General features: G+C 56.4%; 1 protein-coding gene across 4 annotated transcripts in view; it reads left to right on the forward strand.

The window, feature by feature from the left end:
- Positions 1–17,731, forward strand: part of IQSEC1 (IQ motif and Sec7 domain ArfGEF 1) — a 176,658-nt gene that overhangs the window by 154,299 nt on the left and 4,628 nt on the right. For 2 of the 4 annotated variants that reach the window (XM_017865849.1, XM_017865850.1), the window contains 7 exons: positions 3,500–3,639; positions 4,101–4,130; positions 5,674–5,799; positions 7,325–7,424; positions 9,672–9,833; positions 10,564–10,740; positions 16,301–16,350. In XM_017865849.1, the coding sequence (XP_017721338.1) occupies positions 3,500–3,639; positions 4,101–4,130; positions 5,674–5,799; positions 7,325–7,424; positions 9,672–9,833; positions 10,564–10,740; positions 16,301–16,350 (785 nt within the window). Of the gene's footprint in view, positions 1–3,499; positions 3,640–4,100; positions 4,131–5,673; positions 5,800–7,324; positions 7,425–9,671; positions 9,834–10,563; positions 10,741–16,300; positions 16,351–17,583 lie in introns of all 4 variants that reach the window. The other 2 variants (XM_017865852.1, XM_017865851.1) reach the window with 2 other exon arrangements.

Below are 17,731 nucleotides of genomic sequence, written 5' to 3' on the forward strand. Positions count from 1 at the left end.
GTCACTGCATGTGGCCTCTTGCAAGGTCTGAGGGTCATTGCAGGCCCCAAGTCCATCAAGTCTGTAGTTCCTGGGAACCAAGGCATCTTGAAGAGCTCCTGAGAGCCACCAGTGGACACTTTGATGGTGCAACAGATGCACTCCCAGGCCCAGGTGTCCAAGCAGCAGCCGGGAGGCCGGGGCCTCCTCTACATCCACCCGGGGCCTCCCTCACCCTGAGCCTCCCTTCTCATGGGGCTGAGCCTGTTTCTGGGATTCACAGACTCCCACGTTACACCTGATGCAGGCTGGCCACTCATCACCTCCAGGAAAGCCAGCTGTGTGCTGCATGCTCTTGGCAGCCCAGGGGAAGTTTGAGGGTCTCTGATTTGTTTTAATTAATTTATTTATTTATTTATCTTTAGAGGTCCCTCTGGCAGCCTAGGGAGAGTGTGAGGGTCTCTGATTGTTTAGACACGGTCTTCCTTTGTCGCGCAGGCTGGAGTGCAGTGGTGCAATCATACCTCACTTTCAGCCTTGACGCCCCAGGCTCAAGAGATCGTCCTGCCTCAGCCTGCCAGGTAGCTGGGACCACAGGCGTGGACCGCCATGCCTGGCTAATTTTTAATTTTTATTTTTTCTAGAGGTAGGGTCTCACTATGTTGTCCAGGCTAGTCTTGAACCCCTTGGCCTCAAGCGATCCTCCCACCTTGGCTTCCCAAAGTGCTGCGATTAAAGGCTAGAGCCACCATGCCCGAACAGGTGTTTTTTTTCCCTTATTTTAGAACCTCCTGCATGTCATCTGGGATGTGCTGGATGAGAAATAACAGGAGGAACCAGAAACGACTGGCCTAGAGCAGAGAAGGATTGGCGGGGCAGGGCTGCTGAGTCAGGTGGTGGCCTGTCCATACCCCCGTGGCAGCGGCTCTGTGGTTCCTGTCCATGATTGCACCCAGTCCTGCCAGCTGTCTGGATGACAGGGTGGCAGGAGCCTCCCCACTTCCCACGGAAGGGGCTGAGCACCCCATTCCCAAGGAGGGAGCTGCAGGTTCTGTCTCCCAAGCCTGGGCTGTCCCCACCAAGTCACCCCTTTTCAGCCTGGAGCCCAAGGACGTTCTTTCTCATCTTCTCATACTTCAGAAGGGGTGATCAGGGCTCAGAGAAGGCAGGGACCTGCCCAGGGTCACATCAGCCAGGAAATGGCAGAGGCAAGGCAGGTCCCTGGACTCCCGGAACCAGCCTGGTGCTCTGTGCCGAGCGCATGGATAGCCTGTTCTTTTTATAGGGAAATCCTCATCTCCACCCCAACACACATCCTCTCTCGAGTGGGTCACCCCAGTTTGTCTGGTGGGTCCTGCAGCAGGAGAGCCCTGGGGGCTGGAGGACTGTGAAGGAGGAGTAGCTCACCACGGAAGCCAGTCCAGGAATCTTTCCTTGTTATTAAAGTTTTTGAATTTTTTAGTTTATTTTTTAAATGGATATTTACATAGTTTGAAAGCCGGAAAGTAATATGATCCAGCAGTTGTGCTCCTTGATATTTACCCAAATGAACTGAAAACCTAGGCCCACGGAAAAACCTGCACACAGATGCTTATGGAAGCTCTATTCAAAACTGTCAAAACGTGGCAACCACCAGACGTCCTTGAGCAGGTGAAGGGATAAATAAACTGCATGCCTCCAGACAGTGGAATAGTGCTCAGCACGAAAGAGAAGTGAGCTATCGACCATGAAGAGATGTGGAGGAACCTGAAGTATGTAGCACTGAGTGAGAGGCCAGTCTGAGCAGGCTGTGTGTTATGTGAGTCCAACTCCATGACATTCTGGAAAAGGCAAAACTATGAAGACAGGAAAAGGATGAGTGGCTGCCAGGAGCTGGGGGAGGAGGGGTTGGGTATGCGGAAATCAGGATTTTTAGAATGGTGACACTGTTCTGTGTGGTGCTATAATGGTGGATAAGGGTCGTTCTACGTTTGCCCAAACCCGCAGAATCACAACACGCAGAGTGGACCCTAATCTAAAACGTGGACCTCGGGTAACGCTGATGCATCAGCGTGGGCTCATCATTGTGCCAATGGAGCACTCTGGTGAGGATGGCGACAGCGGGGGTGGCTATGAGTGTTGGGGGGTAAATCTGCCTTCTGCTCAGTTTTGCTGAGAACCTAAAACTGCTCTAAAACTAATGTCTATTTAGGGGGAAAAATATACTGGAAGATGCCTAGCAGTTTCCTTCCCACCCTACCCCGCGTGCTCAGGGCATAGCCTCTGCCCCTGAAGGTCCTTGATTTTGGCTTCTCCTGGCCGTGCCCCCTAGTTGTGCTCCGCTCATGCAAGTGCATATATACAGGAATGGTTTTACCCCCTGCTACTTTGCACCTTGCTTTTTCTCACTTACTAAATCTAAGAGAAATGGCCCATGTGCTTTACTGTGGCCTTCTTCACTGTTCCTGACAGGTGCGTAGTAAGTAGTCTGTTGTGCTGATGTGGAATGATTGGTGAGCACTCCCCTGTTAATGGGTACACGGGTTACTTCCAGCCTTTTGCCATTTGGAAACAGTGCTGCAATAACCTTGTATGTGTCTCATTTCCCATGGGATAAGTTCCCCAAATGCAGTCAGTGTACCAGAGGGTGCTAGAACTTATCATTTGGGCAGGCATTGCCAGGTTGTCTACCCCGGGTTGGAGCGTCTCCTGTCCTGCTAGCCATCTGTGGGAGGTCCGTCTTCCCCAAGCCCTGCAGCCCTTTGGACTGCAGCCTGGCAGAGGGATGAGGCTGGAGCTCACTGCAAAACGAGTTTGCATTTCCCGCATGTGCAGGGCTGTTTCTCTGCTCACAGCAGTTTTCAGAGTGGGGAGGAAGAAAGAAGTGGTGTGTGCTTGTGGTTAGGGCAGCCCTGGGTCAGAGCCCGGCCTCCAGTCTCTGCCCGGATGATGTGGGCCAGCAACAGCAGCCACTGCAGCACTCTCACTGCTCAGATGCAGAGCTGGGCACGCCCCAGGCGCCCCTCATTTCCTCATGACAAGTCTGTGTTGTGGGCAACCTGTTTTAGAGGAGGACACCAAGCATGGGTGACGCACTCGCCCATAGTCACACAGCTAGTAAGTGTGAAAGTAGGACGTGGCCCCAGGTCCATCGGAGCCCAAACTCACAAACCCCAGCCTCCCCACACCTCAGCCTCAGTCTTCCCATCTGGGTAGTGGAGATGATTATACCCACTTTGAAGGGCTGTGGTTAGCATGGAGCAGGGTAGCATTTATAAAGCCCTCTGAACATGGCTTAGAGGTGGCTCAGCCCCTGACACCCATCGCCTACTAGTCCGGGTCAGATGTACCGGGCCCATTCCGGTAGGAGGACTGAGGAAATTTGTGTTGACTGAAAATGTCCTGTTGCTGTGGGCCTGCCTGGGAGTTCTTTGGTTCTGTTGGGTCTGGTGGAAGGTTCGCTCCTCTGATATGCTTTAGAAACTGGTAAATCGAGTGAGCCTTGGGCCCACCCTGATATCCAGCTGCATCCCCTGCCCAGGTGTGGACGATGGTGAGGACATTCCCCGGGAGATGCTGATCGGGATCTATGAACGGATCCGTAAGCGAGAGCTGAAGACCAATGAGGACCATGTATCCCAGGTGCAGAAGGTGGAGAAGCTCATTGTGGGGAAGAAACCGGTATGTCATGGGCCCTGGTACGTGGTGGGCCCCAGCACCACCTGGGCGGTGCTGCCTGCCAGGCCTTCTCACTCCCACCCACCCCACTCCGTGTGGTCCCTTCCAGCAGGGCTGGTGAATTCTGCCAGCCAGGGCTTGGGGTTTTTTCAAGTGGCTCCTGTCATATTTGGGAATAACAGCTATTGGCTCTGCATTACAATAGGAAGAGAGCTGAGGCGCTTAATAGTCCAGCAGGCCAGGGTTGTGCAGTGGCTGAGTTCTGGGCCCCTGAGACTGGTGGGCTTTCCTGGGTGGTCCAGGAGTCCCCTGGGACCCCTCAGAGATCTCTGCCAGAGCAGGTGCCCAACATACTGGCTGGGTGGAGCCCAAGGGGAGGTGTAGGGAGGGGGCACTTGCAGCATTGGCCTGGGCGTGGCTTTGAAACATGAACACCCTTTTGTTGGTTTCACATTCTCCCGTAGATCGGATCCCTGCATCCTGGGCTCGGCTGTGTGAGTATTTCTCTGCTTTTACCTTTGTGGGTAGCCCACTGCACTAGGGAGGTCCAGCATCAGCCAGTCTCCGGCTCCCCAGACTCCCAGAGCCCGAGTGCTGGCTGCTTGAGTTCGTTGCTGGGGCGCTGAGGAATCAGGTGTTCATAATTACCCCAGCCTCCGATCTCTGCAGGCCCTGAGGCTGTGCTGTCAGGGGAGACTCCTGCTGCTTCTTGTCGGTGCCCTGTTGAGGCCAGCCCCCAGACCCTGCGTCTGAAACAGACCCCAGTGTGTCCTCTGAGGCCCTGCCCTGTCCGCTACCTGACCCTGCTCTGTGCTCTATCCCCCACATCCCATGCCCCAGGCTCTCCCAGTGCCCGCCTCCTCACCCCCAGGACCCATCCTCTGCCATAGCTTTGTAGTATGCCCACACACCCCAGGGCACATGCACACAGGGTGACCAGGCCGCTTGCCATGACCCTCCTTGTGGACTGGCTTTGTCCCTCAGTCCTGAAAGCAGCTCTGCCTGCCCTCACCCTCCCCAGCTTCCCCTGCAAGAGACCAGGCCCCTCCCACCTCCAGCCTGTGCTCCCCAACCCTCCCATCCTCTCTCCTTCACACCTTTGCAATCTGAGCACCCCAGACTGGGCCACATTTTCCCCCCTCATCTTAACCCCCTGATGTGCCAAACTCAGGCAGCCCTGGCCTAGAGCACGCCTGACAGAGTCAAGCCCCTGGCCTCAGGGCAGTGATCCCGGGGATCCCACCCCTTTGACCGTCTCCCCCGTCCTGCATGAACCTGGGCACTCCCAGAGCCAAGCCTTGATGGCTCATCCCTCGCCCTAAGGCATCCGGCCTCAAGGGCAGCTGGAGCTATGACCATGTTGAGGGCTCACGTGAGCTGTCAGGGACATGTTCAGGGCAGATGTGGGGAGTGGAGGACAGGGCCAGGGCAGGTGCCACAGAGTGTTGGCTGCTGGCTCAGGATTTTCAGGCATCAGGACAATGGGAATCTTTTATGGGGAGGCTTGGTAGGGTGGGAAAAGTCCTGGGACCTGGAATTGGATCCTGGCTCTGCCACTTCCTGGTTTTGTCATTACTTACCTTCTGCACCTCAGTTTCCTCATCTAGAGTAGATTCTCTCTGTAAAGACTTTTTCAGGGCTTAGTGGCCTCATGTGTATGACCGGCACATTGCAGGGACTCAAAATGTGACTCGCTGTCTAGCCAGAGGCTCCCAGGTGAACTTGATAGTTTAAGAAGCCTGGTACCTGCCCAAAAGAATGGAAGGGGGGTCTCAGCAGAAGCAGGGGCGTGTCCCTAGTGCTTCAGGAGAGCAGACATAAGGGATTTTAAGTAGTGGCTCCTGAGAACAGAGTACGGGAAACTGCCATGAGCCAAAAGACACATCTGCTCTTCACTGTGTGTGAGGGAAGGCATTTTTGAACTCAAGGCTCACGTGCCAGGTTTCTAGCTTGAAGGGCTAGACTTGTCCACTGTGGCTCCCAGGGCTCCTGGAGGAGAGCTGGGCGGCCGTGGCAGGACAGCCTCTCCCCACACAGGTGCTCTCTCTGCCCCACCGTCGGCTGGTCTGCTACTGCCGTCTCTTTGAGGTTCCAGACCCAAATAAGCCCCAGAAACTCGGACTACACCAGCGAGAAATCTTCCTGTTCAACGACCTCCTGGTGGTATGTGGCTCACCCACAAGGTGTCATAGCAGGGACCTCAAGCCTGAGCCCAGGGTCCGCATCTGGCTGTCTGCATGGGGGAGATGTGCATGCATGTGGGGGTGCAGAAGGGAGGGTCTGCCTGGTGTCTGTCACACTGATGCACGTGGAGACAGACTTCATTGGCTCATGTACAGGTCCAGAGTGGGATCTTTGGCTTTAGTGCCAGCTCTTTCCAGAGCCTCTGCCAACGTCAGCAGCACTCCTGTGTGCTGTCTGCACCTGTACCTTGTGTGATGCTTCCTTGGGCAGGCCCCTTCCTCAGGCAGGCTCAGTCCAGGAGGGGAATGTGGCCCCAGCAGCTCCAGACCTGATCCTGTCCGCTGAGCAACTGTAGAATTCTCTTCTTAGACTGAGCAGAGGTTGCAGAGTTAGTCCTTGTTGCTGCACATCCCTCCCTAAGCCACTCTGGGCCAGGCAGGTGCAGCGCTTTCTGATTGGCTAGGCCTGGGTCCCAGGCCCCACCTCCTGGAACCCTGAGCTGGTCCCCTCAAGACCTATGGACTGAGGGACACAAAGGCTAGAGGTTTCCCCAAAAGGAAACTGGGAAGCTCTTGCCAGAAAAAAAGGTGACATGGATGCTGGCCAGATGGGGGCAGAAGTGCCCACTGCAGAGAGAAGGGAGAGTTTGTCCTTTGGATTTCTATACCATGCCACGGGCTTTCTTGCCAAAGATGCCCATGTTCTTGATTGGGTATGAAGACTGGCTACCCTTCTCTGACCACTGATGTTGAAATCAGACCTGTAGGTTCAAATCCTTTATGAAGAACTCCTGACCTTGAGCGAATCCCTTCACATCTCTGAGCCTCAGTTTCCTCCTCTGTAAGATGAATCTCTCAGAAGGTGGCAGGGGTCCAGTGAGGTCCTGGACGTAAGACCCTTACATGGTGCTTGGCATGCCCTGGAGACCGGGGAGGTGTGAGCTCCCCTCTCCCCTCCCAGCCCAGCCTTTGGCTGCCACACTGGAAAGTTCCTTTCCTTACTGCAGACCAGGATAGCAGCCAAGGACCGTGGCGGGCCAGCAGGGGTTCAGGGATCATATCACTAGCCCACGGGCCAGTCTCCCTGCTGGCCCACCAGGCATAGCTTCACACTCTAGCTGTTCCCAAGAGAGGAAGCCATGGCTTCTTGTCAAGGTCAGTGCTGCTGAGCACCACCTGTCCATTCTTGCCCCTCAAGGTACCAAGCCTCAGGTGTGTACACCTCACCTGGCTGTGAGAAGGCACTTGAGGAGGCTCCGTACTGTGAAGTGCCTACTGCCTCTGTGCCAGGTTGTGGGACTTTGTTGCTAGCCAAGATGGCATCGGGGTTGCAGGGACAGGAACCGTCGTCCGAGTCTTGGAGTGGAAGGCCATGCCCTCCACCCACGTGGGTTTGTCCCTGTCCTCCTGATTTTGAACTCCAGGAGGGTCCTCTGGCCAGAGGTTGCACATAGTCACTGCCCCCCGAGGCACTGCAGCTCAGCTCTGTCTCTGGCTGCCTCCAGGTCACCAAGATCTTTCAGAAGAAGAAGAACTCAGTGACGTACAGCTTCCGACAGTCCTTCTCCTTGTACGGCATGCAGGTCCTGCTCTTCGAGAACCAGTGTAAGTCTGCCCCAGGGCCTGCCTGGAAGAGCGCACGTCCCAGCTTACGCTCTTTCTCCTGGCTGCTTCGAGGACAGAACCCTGTGGGGGCTTCTACACTCACCCTTGTTTTATCCCCAGAGAGCAGATTGCAGCTAGGAGCTCTGGTGAGCAGTAGGCACAGACCCTCAACAGACCCATCAGTCAGTTGAGCCTGATGTAATTACTAGTACTTCACTTCTTGCAGTGATAAGATTTTTAAATTTATGGCAGAAATACATTTATTTAAATAAAATGTTGACAGAAAAACATTAAATCGTATAGGTGATGTGCAAACATGGCCCAGGACACAGGCAACAGCAACCCCCAAGTGTCCATGGAAGTGAAGAACTGAGCCCCTCAGCCTGGGTCAGATCCCAGCTCTGGCTCAACTGCTGTGTGGCCTGGCTCTGCAACCCCTCTGGCCTCTGTTTCCTGGGTCGTAAAGTAGTGCCTACCACAGGGCCCCCATCATACCTGCCGGAACACAGTGCTTTGCAAGGGTTAATTTTGATGTCCTGCTGGAAGGCACTGGATAAGGCCTGGGGGCTTGGGAGTTTGGGGGGCTCACACCTGCAGCAACCCACTGGCTTCCATTTTACCTTGCTCCTTTCGCTCTCCACAGCTTCTCTTCCCCCTCCTTTGTCCCTTCCTTGTTGGAGGCTGAGCCAGTCCTCCTGGGCTGGGGAGCAAGGGGCCACCTGGAGTGTCCTAGGGAAAGAAGCTGAGTGTCCCTGCTTGAGCAGTAGGGATCCCTTGTCCTCTCAGAACTAGGCGTCACTGTCTGTCTAATCAGCCTTCCATCTGCAGGTGAGAACAGTGTCAGGGACCCGCAGCTGGACCATCCAAAACCACAGGCCTTGCGCCTAGATCTGGGGCTCACTGCCCCCTTCTGTCTTCAGTGGGACCAGGGACAGCCCGGCAGGAGCCCCTGCACTTCCTGTATGCCCTGCTCCCCACGCGCCCAACAAGGAGCACGGTGTGCCTGCCCTGGCCGCCTCCCCACCTCCTGCCATTCCTGTCCATCGCAGGCTGCAAGTCATGCCTTACCTTGGTCCCAGGGGAGACCAGTGCCATCCCCACATTGTCCTGACCAGCAGTAACCCACTCTCTGAGATGGTGTCATTGACCCCTGCCCCCCAGGGCTGGGGTGGGAACTTAGTGAGATCCTGGCAGCAAAGCTCCCAGCAGGGGGCCAGGACCACTGTGGACCGTCAGGACAGAGGCTGCACCTGGATCATGTCTGTGGTCCCAGGGCTTGGCCTTAGATCCTGGACGCCGGGTGCTGGCAAGAGCTAAGCCTGCAGCTTCTATAGGAAATGCTGTCATGCCAGGGATCTCAAACTGGCAGCCTTGGAGGCAGGCCCAGCTCAGTTATGTTTTATATGGTTTGCATATTTTTTTAAAAATTTGCTGAACCAGTCTCCACATCAAAATGTAGATATTGTGAAAATCAGAAGGTTTGGCATCACTAGGCACATGTTCCCACGTGACAGTTTAGGGCTGCATGTACACACATGTGCATACATATGCACACAGGAGCACTCTGCAGCTGCCCACAGGTCCACCTGGCCCACCTGGTCTGAGCCAAGGTCAGATTGGTGCTTGGTCCAAGAACCTTCAAGCATCCAGTGCCTGATGCTTTGTCAGTGACTCCCACTGCAGGAGCAGCACTGCCAGGAGATCAAAGCCCCAGGGACCCTGAAAGCCAGGAGGTGGCACCAGGAAGGTCTGGGCACAGGGTTCCTTGGCTGTGGAGTGCCCATAGTGCACCTCATGGGAGTTGTGGGCCACAGGCCATTTGGGATAATATGGCCCTCACTGTTGTCCAGAACTGAAATGATTAGAGAAGACCCCCACCCTTCTCAGGACGCAACCTCTGTCCTCCTCCAGGATTCAGCACCTGGCAGAGTGCCCAAGGACCTGGAAGTCAAGGGCCTGGTCTCCACGACCTTAAGGTTGGGGAAGAATGGTGGCCCCAGCAGCCTCCCGTGAGCTCAGCCACTTTTGTCCGCAAGTCACATGTGGAGCAACACAGACCATCTTTCCCAAGTTGGGAGATGAGGTTGCTCTGTACCCCTGCAGCCTGCCACTGTGGAGGCTGGACTCCGGGCGCTTATCCCAGGCTCACGCACAACTCAGCCCTACCATTGTTTCCTGACCAGAGAGGAGGTTGCAGAGAACACACTGAGACCTGTGGGCCTCCTCCCCTCTCCTTCCCTTTTGCAGACTACCCCAATGGCATCCGGCTCACTTCATCTGTCCCCGGAGCAGACATCAAAGTGTTAATAAACTTCAACGCCCCTAACCCTCAAGACCGGAAGAAATTCACCGATGACCTGCGGGAGTCCATTGCGGAAGTCCAAGAGATGGAGAAGCACAGGATAGAGTGTGAGTACCAGGGCTTGTGGACAGAAGGCTGAAACTTGCTGGACACTGGCACTTGCCTCCCCATGTCAGGGCAGTGACTTCTTCTGAGCCCACAGAGACGAGATGTCCCTCAGTCTTTTCTGACCTTCCCTATGGCCACGTGATGGGGCAGTCTGTGTGCCCAGGCTGCAGGAGGCACAGAGGGGGTCCAATCCAGGACCCGCCCTACCTGTTGCCTGTCATATGTCCAGCAAAAGACTCTGGCTCTCTGGTCACCCCATGCACAAGAGCCTGCAGAGTTCCCAGCTGGCCTTTCTGTACCTCGTCGTCTTCTGCATCAGGCTCAACCCACTGATGGGTCACACAGCCAAGGCCATCCTTGGCTGCAGGTCTACTCCCTGGAGGCACATGGGACTCCCTACTGCTGCCCCCTCTGTGGAAGGCCCTGGCTAATCCTTGCTCATCTCCCAGACCTAGGCGAGTCTGTGCCTCCCTGTCCACCCCCGAGCCTGGAAGATGACTGTCATTCCTGCAGGTCACAAGGCCCTCTGGCCTCTCTAGCCTTCCTCCTGAGATCTCTTTCTGCTCTTTTGTCCAGGGTGGCCATCACACCCTCTTTCCCAGAAACAGCCCTTCCCCATTCAAGGCAGATGGTGGCTCAGGACAGTGCTAGCTCCAAACAGAAGGCCCCGTCTCCCGCCCACTCTAGGCTGTGCTCCTCTCATCAGGCCCCTCACCCTCTCTGTTCCAGCGGAGCTTGAGAAGCAGAAAGGTGTTGTGCGGCCCAGCATGTCCCAGTGCTCCAGCCTCAAAAAGGAGTCGGGCAATGGAACACTGAGCCGGGCCTGCCTGGACGACAGCTACGCCAGCGGCGAGGGCCTCAAGCGCAGTGCCCTCAGTAGCTCCCTGCGGGACCTCTCGGAAGCTGGTAAGAGCTTGGCCTAGAACCACCTTCCTAGACCAGCGCATGCAAGACCGAGGCAGGGCGTCTGCATTCGGGGCATGCATCACGCGGGGCGAGGCCTGCGGCGAGGCCAGTGTGGCATTTCCCCTGACCTCCCCCAAAGCAGAGCAGCGTCTGACAGCACAGAAAGGGCATCCCAAAAAGACGCAGGAAATCAGGACCAAATTGTGAAAAAGAAAGGCATTGTATACGAATTAGCTGGGGAAGTCGTCCCCAATTTCCCTTTCTTCTTCCAGGGGTTTTATTTACTCATTTATTGATTTGGGAAGTCGCTCTAGCCCGGAGTGAGCCGGCGGCTGTGTCCCGTGCTCTCTGTGCGGCCGCGTCCCTGTGCTTCATGCTGATGAATGAACTTGCGCGGAACCCTCTAAGCTGTCTGGCGCCCCCTTGCCCACTGTCCCCGGTCTTGCTTTCCCTCCGGGGCCTCCTCTCCTGGGAAACCCGGGCCTCGTCCAGCCCAGAGGCCACTGAGCAGCGGCCAGGGCTGGCTCCGGGGTCCGGGAAAGCCCTGGTGGGAACTGTGATGTTGTGGTTGTTTCTTTGTTTCTGTGTGTGTTTAATTTGCTGCCAGCTATTTCACCCCCAAGCAAGCAGCACCCCTGAAACCGCCTGCATTCCTGGGGGTGGGGCACTGTGAGCAGCAAGGCTCAGGGGCTTTTGCCAGCAGCCTTGGCCCAGCCTCTCCCTCTTGGAGCAGGAGAAACAAGAGGCACGGGCCGGCCGGTGGGTGCCTGCTCTTGACGCTGCAGCCTGTGTTGCTGCTCAAGGAGTGTACAGGAGGGTATCATACCCACCCTCAGCCCAACAGTCTGTCCACCAGTCAGTGAGCTTCTCCTGGAAAGGGCCCTGGGGGCTGCCTGGGGCTGCAGTGGCCCAGCTTGTCCCGTGCAGGTCTGCCCTAGGAGCCTGGTGTGCCTGTTTTGGGAAGACCCCCTTCCTGGGGTTGCCTGCCCCACCTGCCCCGCCTCAGGACTCCCTCCTGCACCTGCCCGTCAGCAGCCTTGCCTCCCCTCAGCTAAGTCCCTCTCAGGCCCTTTGGAGTCTGCCCTTTTTTTTAAGTTGGATTTTTTCCTTTGTTTTCATTTTGTCATTATTATTATTATTATTATTATTATTTGCCATAGTAAAAAAAATCAGAAATTCATTGCCAGTTGCCAGCATGAAGGTTGAACCCAGGGCTTCTCAACCTCGGCTTGATTGACATTTTGAGCCCAGTGACTCCTTGCTGGGCGGCCATCTGGGGCTTGGCAAGATATTTACCCTCATTCCTGGCCTCTACTACTGGTTGCCGGTAATATCTTCCCTGTCACGACAGTCACTGATGTCTCCAGAAATTGCCAGGTGTCCCCTGGGGGGCAGAATCACCCCTGGTTGAGAACCACTGGTTTTCCCAGTGGCCTTGTGAAACACAGCTAAATGTCACTGGACTGCTTTGGGCCTCTGCAGGCTGTGGGCCGGGACCTCTGTTTGAGTTTGTGCAGTGTGGCGGGCCCTGCCCTCTCCCTCCCCTGATGAAGCTGTCCAGCCCCTCTCAGGCAGCAGCGGTTCTGCCAGAACCGAGGCCCTTGAGCCCCATCCACCCCGGGGCCCAGAGGTCAGGACCCCAGCCGTCCACCCTCTGCCAGAGCTTGGGGGTCTGACAGCCACATGCTGGGCCCACGTTCATGTGAAGGGTGAGCCCAGAGCCAGCTGCTTTCATGTAGTGTGACGATTGCTGTTGTCATTTAGGAATTCTGAGCTCAGAAGGACAACAGGGACTGAGACCCCGCCCTGGGCCTATCATTGAAACAAAAGCAGGAACAGATCTCAGAGACCCCCCTGTACCCAGAAAAGTTTGGAGGTGAAGTGAGGTGGGGTTTGAGTCCAGGCAGCTGCTGAGACCCCAGGCTGGGGACAGGCCACCTGTGATCTCCCATCGGGACAGGCGGGTGCTGGCAGCCTTCCTGGGGAGGGGCAGGGCTGGCAGCGGGAGAGGTCAGATGTCACGCTCTGGACCAGGTCGGGGCTGCAAGCTCCCCAGCGGCAGCATGGCCCCACCTCACTCACTACAGCCCTTATAGCACTGAGCCCGAAACACCACGGTGAGCTTGTGGAAGAGGCAGGCCTGCAGGACAGTGTCCCCTCCATGGTTGGCACGTCACTGCTCCCGAAGCAGGAAACCCTGAGAGCAGCTGTCCCAGGTCTGTACTCGACATCCATCCAGGAGAGGACATACCACAGACATGAAGCCAGGGGACTGATGAAGTAACCGTAGATGGTGCCCGAAGGAACCCATCCTCAGGAGCCTCCAGAAGCCTCTATCATGCCAAGAGTTAGAAGGAAGGGGGCTAGCACCTGGTGTCTCAGCCCTGGTCTTCCTTGGGCCAAGACTCCCCACCCGGTCCTCATTCCAGCGGCACAAGAGCCTTGCTGACCCAAGACCAAGGACCCAGCAAGGACTGTGGGAACAGGGATCAACCGAGTGGTGGTGGACATTGACCAGTGGCCCCCAGCGGCCCTCCTGCCCCTCCCTGGCCAAGCTGCCCAGCTCTGAGTCCTTACGGAGAGGACCTGCCTGCAACAGTCTCCATGTCCTATTCCAGGGGAGCAGTGACAGCCAGCAGTGGTGGGTGGACAGAGCAGCACCCCTGCCATGTGTGAAGCGGGCCAGGGCCCAGAGAGGGTGGTGCTTCCTCTTGCCCTGGCCACATCCCTCCCCACCATGTCAGGCCCAGCAGAGAACATGCTGCAGCACGCAGATGCCAGAGTCAGACAGCCTGAGCCCATCCCTCACCTCCGCCTGCCCTCTCTAGCTCTCAGACCCTATGGGCCTGTTTACCCAGCTGCAGCGAGGGAGTCAATGCATGGAAAGCCTTTCAGGCATGCCTGGCTCAGGCAGCGCCGGCCAAATGTGCGTAGCTATCGTTTCTGTTGTGGTCATTGACACTGAGCAATGCACCAGCTCGGCTGCAGCATTGTTGAGGGTCACAGGACGAGTATCCGGTGGGCGGGAGAGTACTGCCACGTGACGTCCTGCCCTGACTCTGAGGAAGCTGCAAAAGTTGTGAAGAACCATCCTGGGAGCCCTTCAAGAAAAATGGTTCCAAGTCCCTCCAGACCCTGCCCAGGGCTGGCTTGGCCTGATCCGCACACATGTGGCGTGAGCCACTATTCTGGCCTGCCTGACTTCATCAGCCTGTGAACCTGGGCAGGTGTGGGAGGCTGCATATGCATGAGATGTCTGCACGGATTGCTATGGGCAGTTATGGTTGTGGGTGTACCTGTGAGCACAGGGCTCTGGGATTCAGCACAGAGGGAGCCCTGGGATCACCCTGCATCTCTTGCTGACCTGAGACATTGAGAAAGTGGATTGTAAGACACTCAGCATCACTCCAAAACAGCCAAGTAAAGAACTCCTAAGTGTTCGCCCAAGTTGAGCAGGGTAAGGAGGACCGTGTTTAACTCCAGGTGGGGACACTGTGTGGACCCCCAACCCCAGCCTTCAGGCCTGGCCCAGGTCGTGTCAGAAGCTATAGGCTGGCCAAAAGGAGTTGCCAGATACAGGCAGGGGAGGCCATCTCCCCTCTGCCCCTGGTTTTTAGTCAGCCAGAGGAGTCCCAGGCCTTAGAGGAGTGGGCTAGAGAGCTGATTTGAAAACCCTAGAGACAGTGGCGCTCTGTCCCTCCACATTTCCACATGGCGCCACAGTGTCCTGAGTGTCTGATGGCCGTGGCCACCCAAGCAGGGAGTGGAGGAGGGAGGCCATGTCCTGGGAGGCTGGACTCTACTTTGCTTCATGTCCCTGGACCACTGTGTTGGGCAGGAAGGGAAGAAAGGTCAGCCTCTCTTCCCACACTGGCTGAAAAATGAGGAAATGTGAGCCTCCTCTTTCTTCTGGCTGAGAATTAGGGCCAGGGTCCTACTTGACTGTCCTAGGTCCTCAGCAACTGGTGTCAAGCCCTCTTGCCCTGATGTGCCATGTGGCCCTTTCCCAATAGTGGTCTCTGAGGGCCACATCACACAAGCCAGAGCCACCCAAGGCCTTCTGCTGACCCCAGCTCCCACCTGGACCTCCGGTTTGGGGTCAGCAGGCAAGGCAGAGGGACTGGACTCCCCTGAGTCTGTGTGGCGATGCCCAGGCTGAAGCCATGCCAAAGCACAGCCCAGCACACTCAGAGGGCACGGGGAGGCTTGAAGCCCACAGCACTCCCTCCACCTGTCACTGGCTGGTGGCCCTGGGCTAGCTGGGAGGTGCAGTAACTTTCCCAGAGGCTGGGGACAGGGCACAGTGGGGAGGCCCAGCAGTTGCTTCCTTCTCCTAGGGTCCTGGGCCCAACCAGGCCTGGGGTCCAGCTCTGAAGGCAGCGTGGCCAAGTTATCCAGCCTTAGAGGCGGCCGGGTGCGCAGGTCTGGGTGTGAACCCTGCTGCCTGTGAGAATTGGGCCTCAGCGGCCCCCTCTCTGACACGGACACAGTGACGCGTATAGGGTTGACCTGTCCAGCGCGGTGCTCAACACATGCCAATGCTGCCCAGATGGAAGCTTCAAGAATGTCAAGTGGGGAGGGCTGTTCCTCCCTCTTCCCATCCCCACTCCCAGAGCCCAGGCTGGCCCCTAAGGCTGGGCCCCTGTCATGCTCCAGGCTTGGTGTTCTTCAAAAATCCATGGAGAAGTCCACAGGAAGGACTGTGGAGGCTGGGCAGGGCCGGGCTGGGCCCTAGGCACCTGGAGCCAAGAGGAAGACCCGGCCTTGCTTTGACGGACCCCGCACACCGAGTGCCTACTGTGTGCCCTGCACTGGGGCACGACGAAGATGCTGGCAGAGACCTCCTGGCTTAGGGAAGGCTTTGTGGCCCCTTGGGGAATGGTGCCAAGCAGAGGAATCCCAAGCTGGAAAGTGGTTTCCAGCAGCCCCCAACCCTGTCTCCTGCCCCTGGCCAGGGCACTGCACAAACCAAAACTGAGCTCCTGCGGGCAGCCGGGGGGAAGCGGGGGTATGAAGTTGTTTCCTCTTCACCCTCAGTGCTCATCCTGCCGAGGAGGTGGGGGCATATATGTGTGTGTGCGGATATACACATATATATGGCAGTCACTGAAGGTGGGCATGCAGGACCTGCCATGCTGTTTGTGGCCATGGAGAAGCTGCCCTCGCCCCTCCCCATTCACCCGAGTCAGGGGTGAACACACGAGTTGGAGGCATCGGGCCCACCTGTACACATGCCTCAGCCCCAGGGCCCCTCTCAACAGACTGCTGGTCCAGGAGAAGGAGTATAAAATAGGGGCTGGTTTAAAAAAAAAAAAAAAAATTTTTTTTTTTTTGCTTTTCAAAAACTTTATTTTGAAAATTCATTCCTGCACTGCTGCTGGCTTCCCCACTGAGCCCCTCCTCTGACCCCTCACACCTGGCTCCTGCGGGCAGGTGGGCCCGGCACCTGTGCCTGCTCCCAGCAGGGGTGCAGGCTCCGTGGCAGCAGCGTGGCGCCAGGCAGGCAGCGCCCCCAGCCTCATGTCCGCGTCTAACTTCTGGTATTGCATGTTCTGGGCAGGGAAGCGAGGGCGTCGCAGCAGTGCGGGATCGCTAGAGAGCAATGTGGAAGTAAGTAGGAAGCGCCTCCGTCCAGCTGGCTGTCCTGTGTCGCCTTCCCCAGTCCTCAGTTCATATCTGTTGTCCTGGTTTTTTTTGTTTGTTTTTTGGGTTTTTTTTTTTTTGGTTTTTGTTTTTGTTTTTTTGCTCTTCCTTCCCCTACTGCACAGAGACGCAGACACCCGCTCCCTCCCTGCCTGCCTGGGACCCTGTGCATGTCAGCTTCTCCTGTGTGCCTAGAAACATCCATGCCTCTCACCGCTTGTTTTGAACTGAACAGTGGGGGTGGTTCTGAATTTTGTGTTTTGGTTTCTGCTTAACCCCATCACCTGTGGTCCCTGAGCATGGTTGACCATCCCCAGCTTCCGGCACCCCCGCCCGGGCCACCCGGCTCCCACTCATCCTCCACACTTGCTGTTGGATGTTTTTGCTGAACCCTTGACTTCCACGCCCACCCATCCCCATCGCTTTCTTCTTGGAGTTTGATTGCTGTGTGTCTGCGGCAGGACACCATGGAATTGCTTAGCTTGTGGGAGGAGGAGTGTCTTGAGAGAAAGAGAAATTCAGTGTGGATTTCATGATATTTCACTCATCCTCCGGCCATCTCTGTGTTACTGTTCACATCTCTACCTCAGCTTGCAGATCTTTTTCTGTTTCTTTCTTTTTCCTTGTTTGGTTTGCAGTAGGCAGCTGCAGTGAAATGCCTAGGCAGCCCATTCCCCCAGAGGACAAGGTTTCTGAGCCCCACCTGTCCCTGTCACCACCTCCCCCGAGACCTCAGGACCCACATGGGCGGAGCAGGAGAGCTGAGGGCCCTGTTTCAGCAAGAGCAGAGCTCCTCTTCCAGGCACACCAGCCCCTCTGCACTTGCCACACACAGAGCACAGACACCCCAACCCAGGGGTTCCTATCTGAAACCTCAGGCTGCTGCCAGGGCCAAAGTACTTGTCAGAATGAGACTGGAAGTCCTACTTCTGCTGTGGCAGTCAGAGAGGCGGGCCCCTCCCCTGCCCTCACCCCCCACTTTGGTCAAGGCCAGTCACCCCCAACTGCCCTGCACTATAGTGAGAGGAGGTGGGGCCCAGTCCAGCTGCACTCAGCCCCACCCTCTGGCCAGCAAGTTGAACTAAAGCTTAGCAGTCAGTGGGTGAATTTTTACATTAAAAAAAAAAAAAAAAAAAAAAACATTCTGACCTAAGTGCTTGAAGATCTTTTAATTTTGATTTCTATGAATTTCCTTTTTAGGGGTCCATCATTAGCAGTCCTCACATGCGCCGGAGAGCTACATCAACACGAGAGTGTCCATCTCGCCCACACCAGACTATGCCCAACTCATCTTCCCTCCTGGGCTCCTTGTTCGGGAGCAAGAGAGGGAAGCCCCCTCCCCAGGCCC

Source organism: Rhinopithecus bieti, unplaced genomic scaffold (genome assembly GCF_001698545.2).
Source record: "Rhinopithecus bieti isolate Rb0 unplaced genomic scaffold, ASM169854v2 scaffold_83527, whole genome shotgun sequence".
Lineage (NCBI taxonomy): Eukaryota > Metazoa > Chordata > Mammalia > Primates > Cercopithecidae > Rhinopithecus > Rhinopithecus bieti.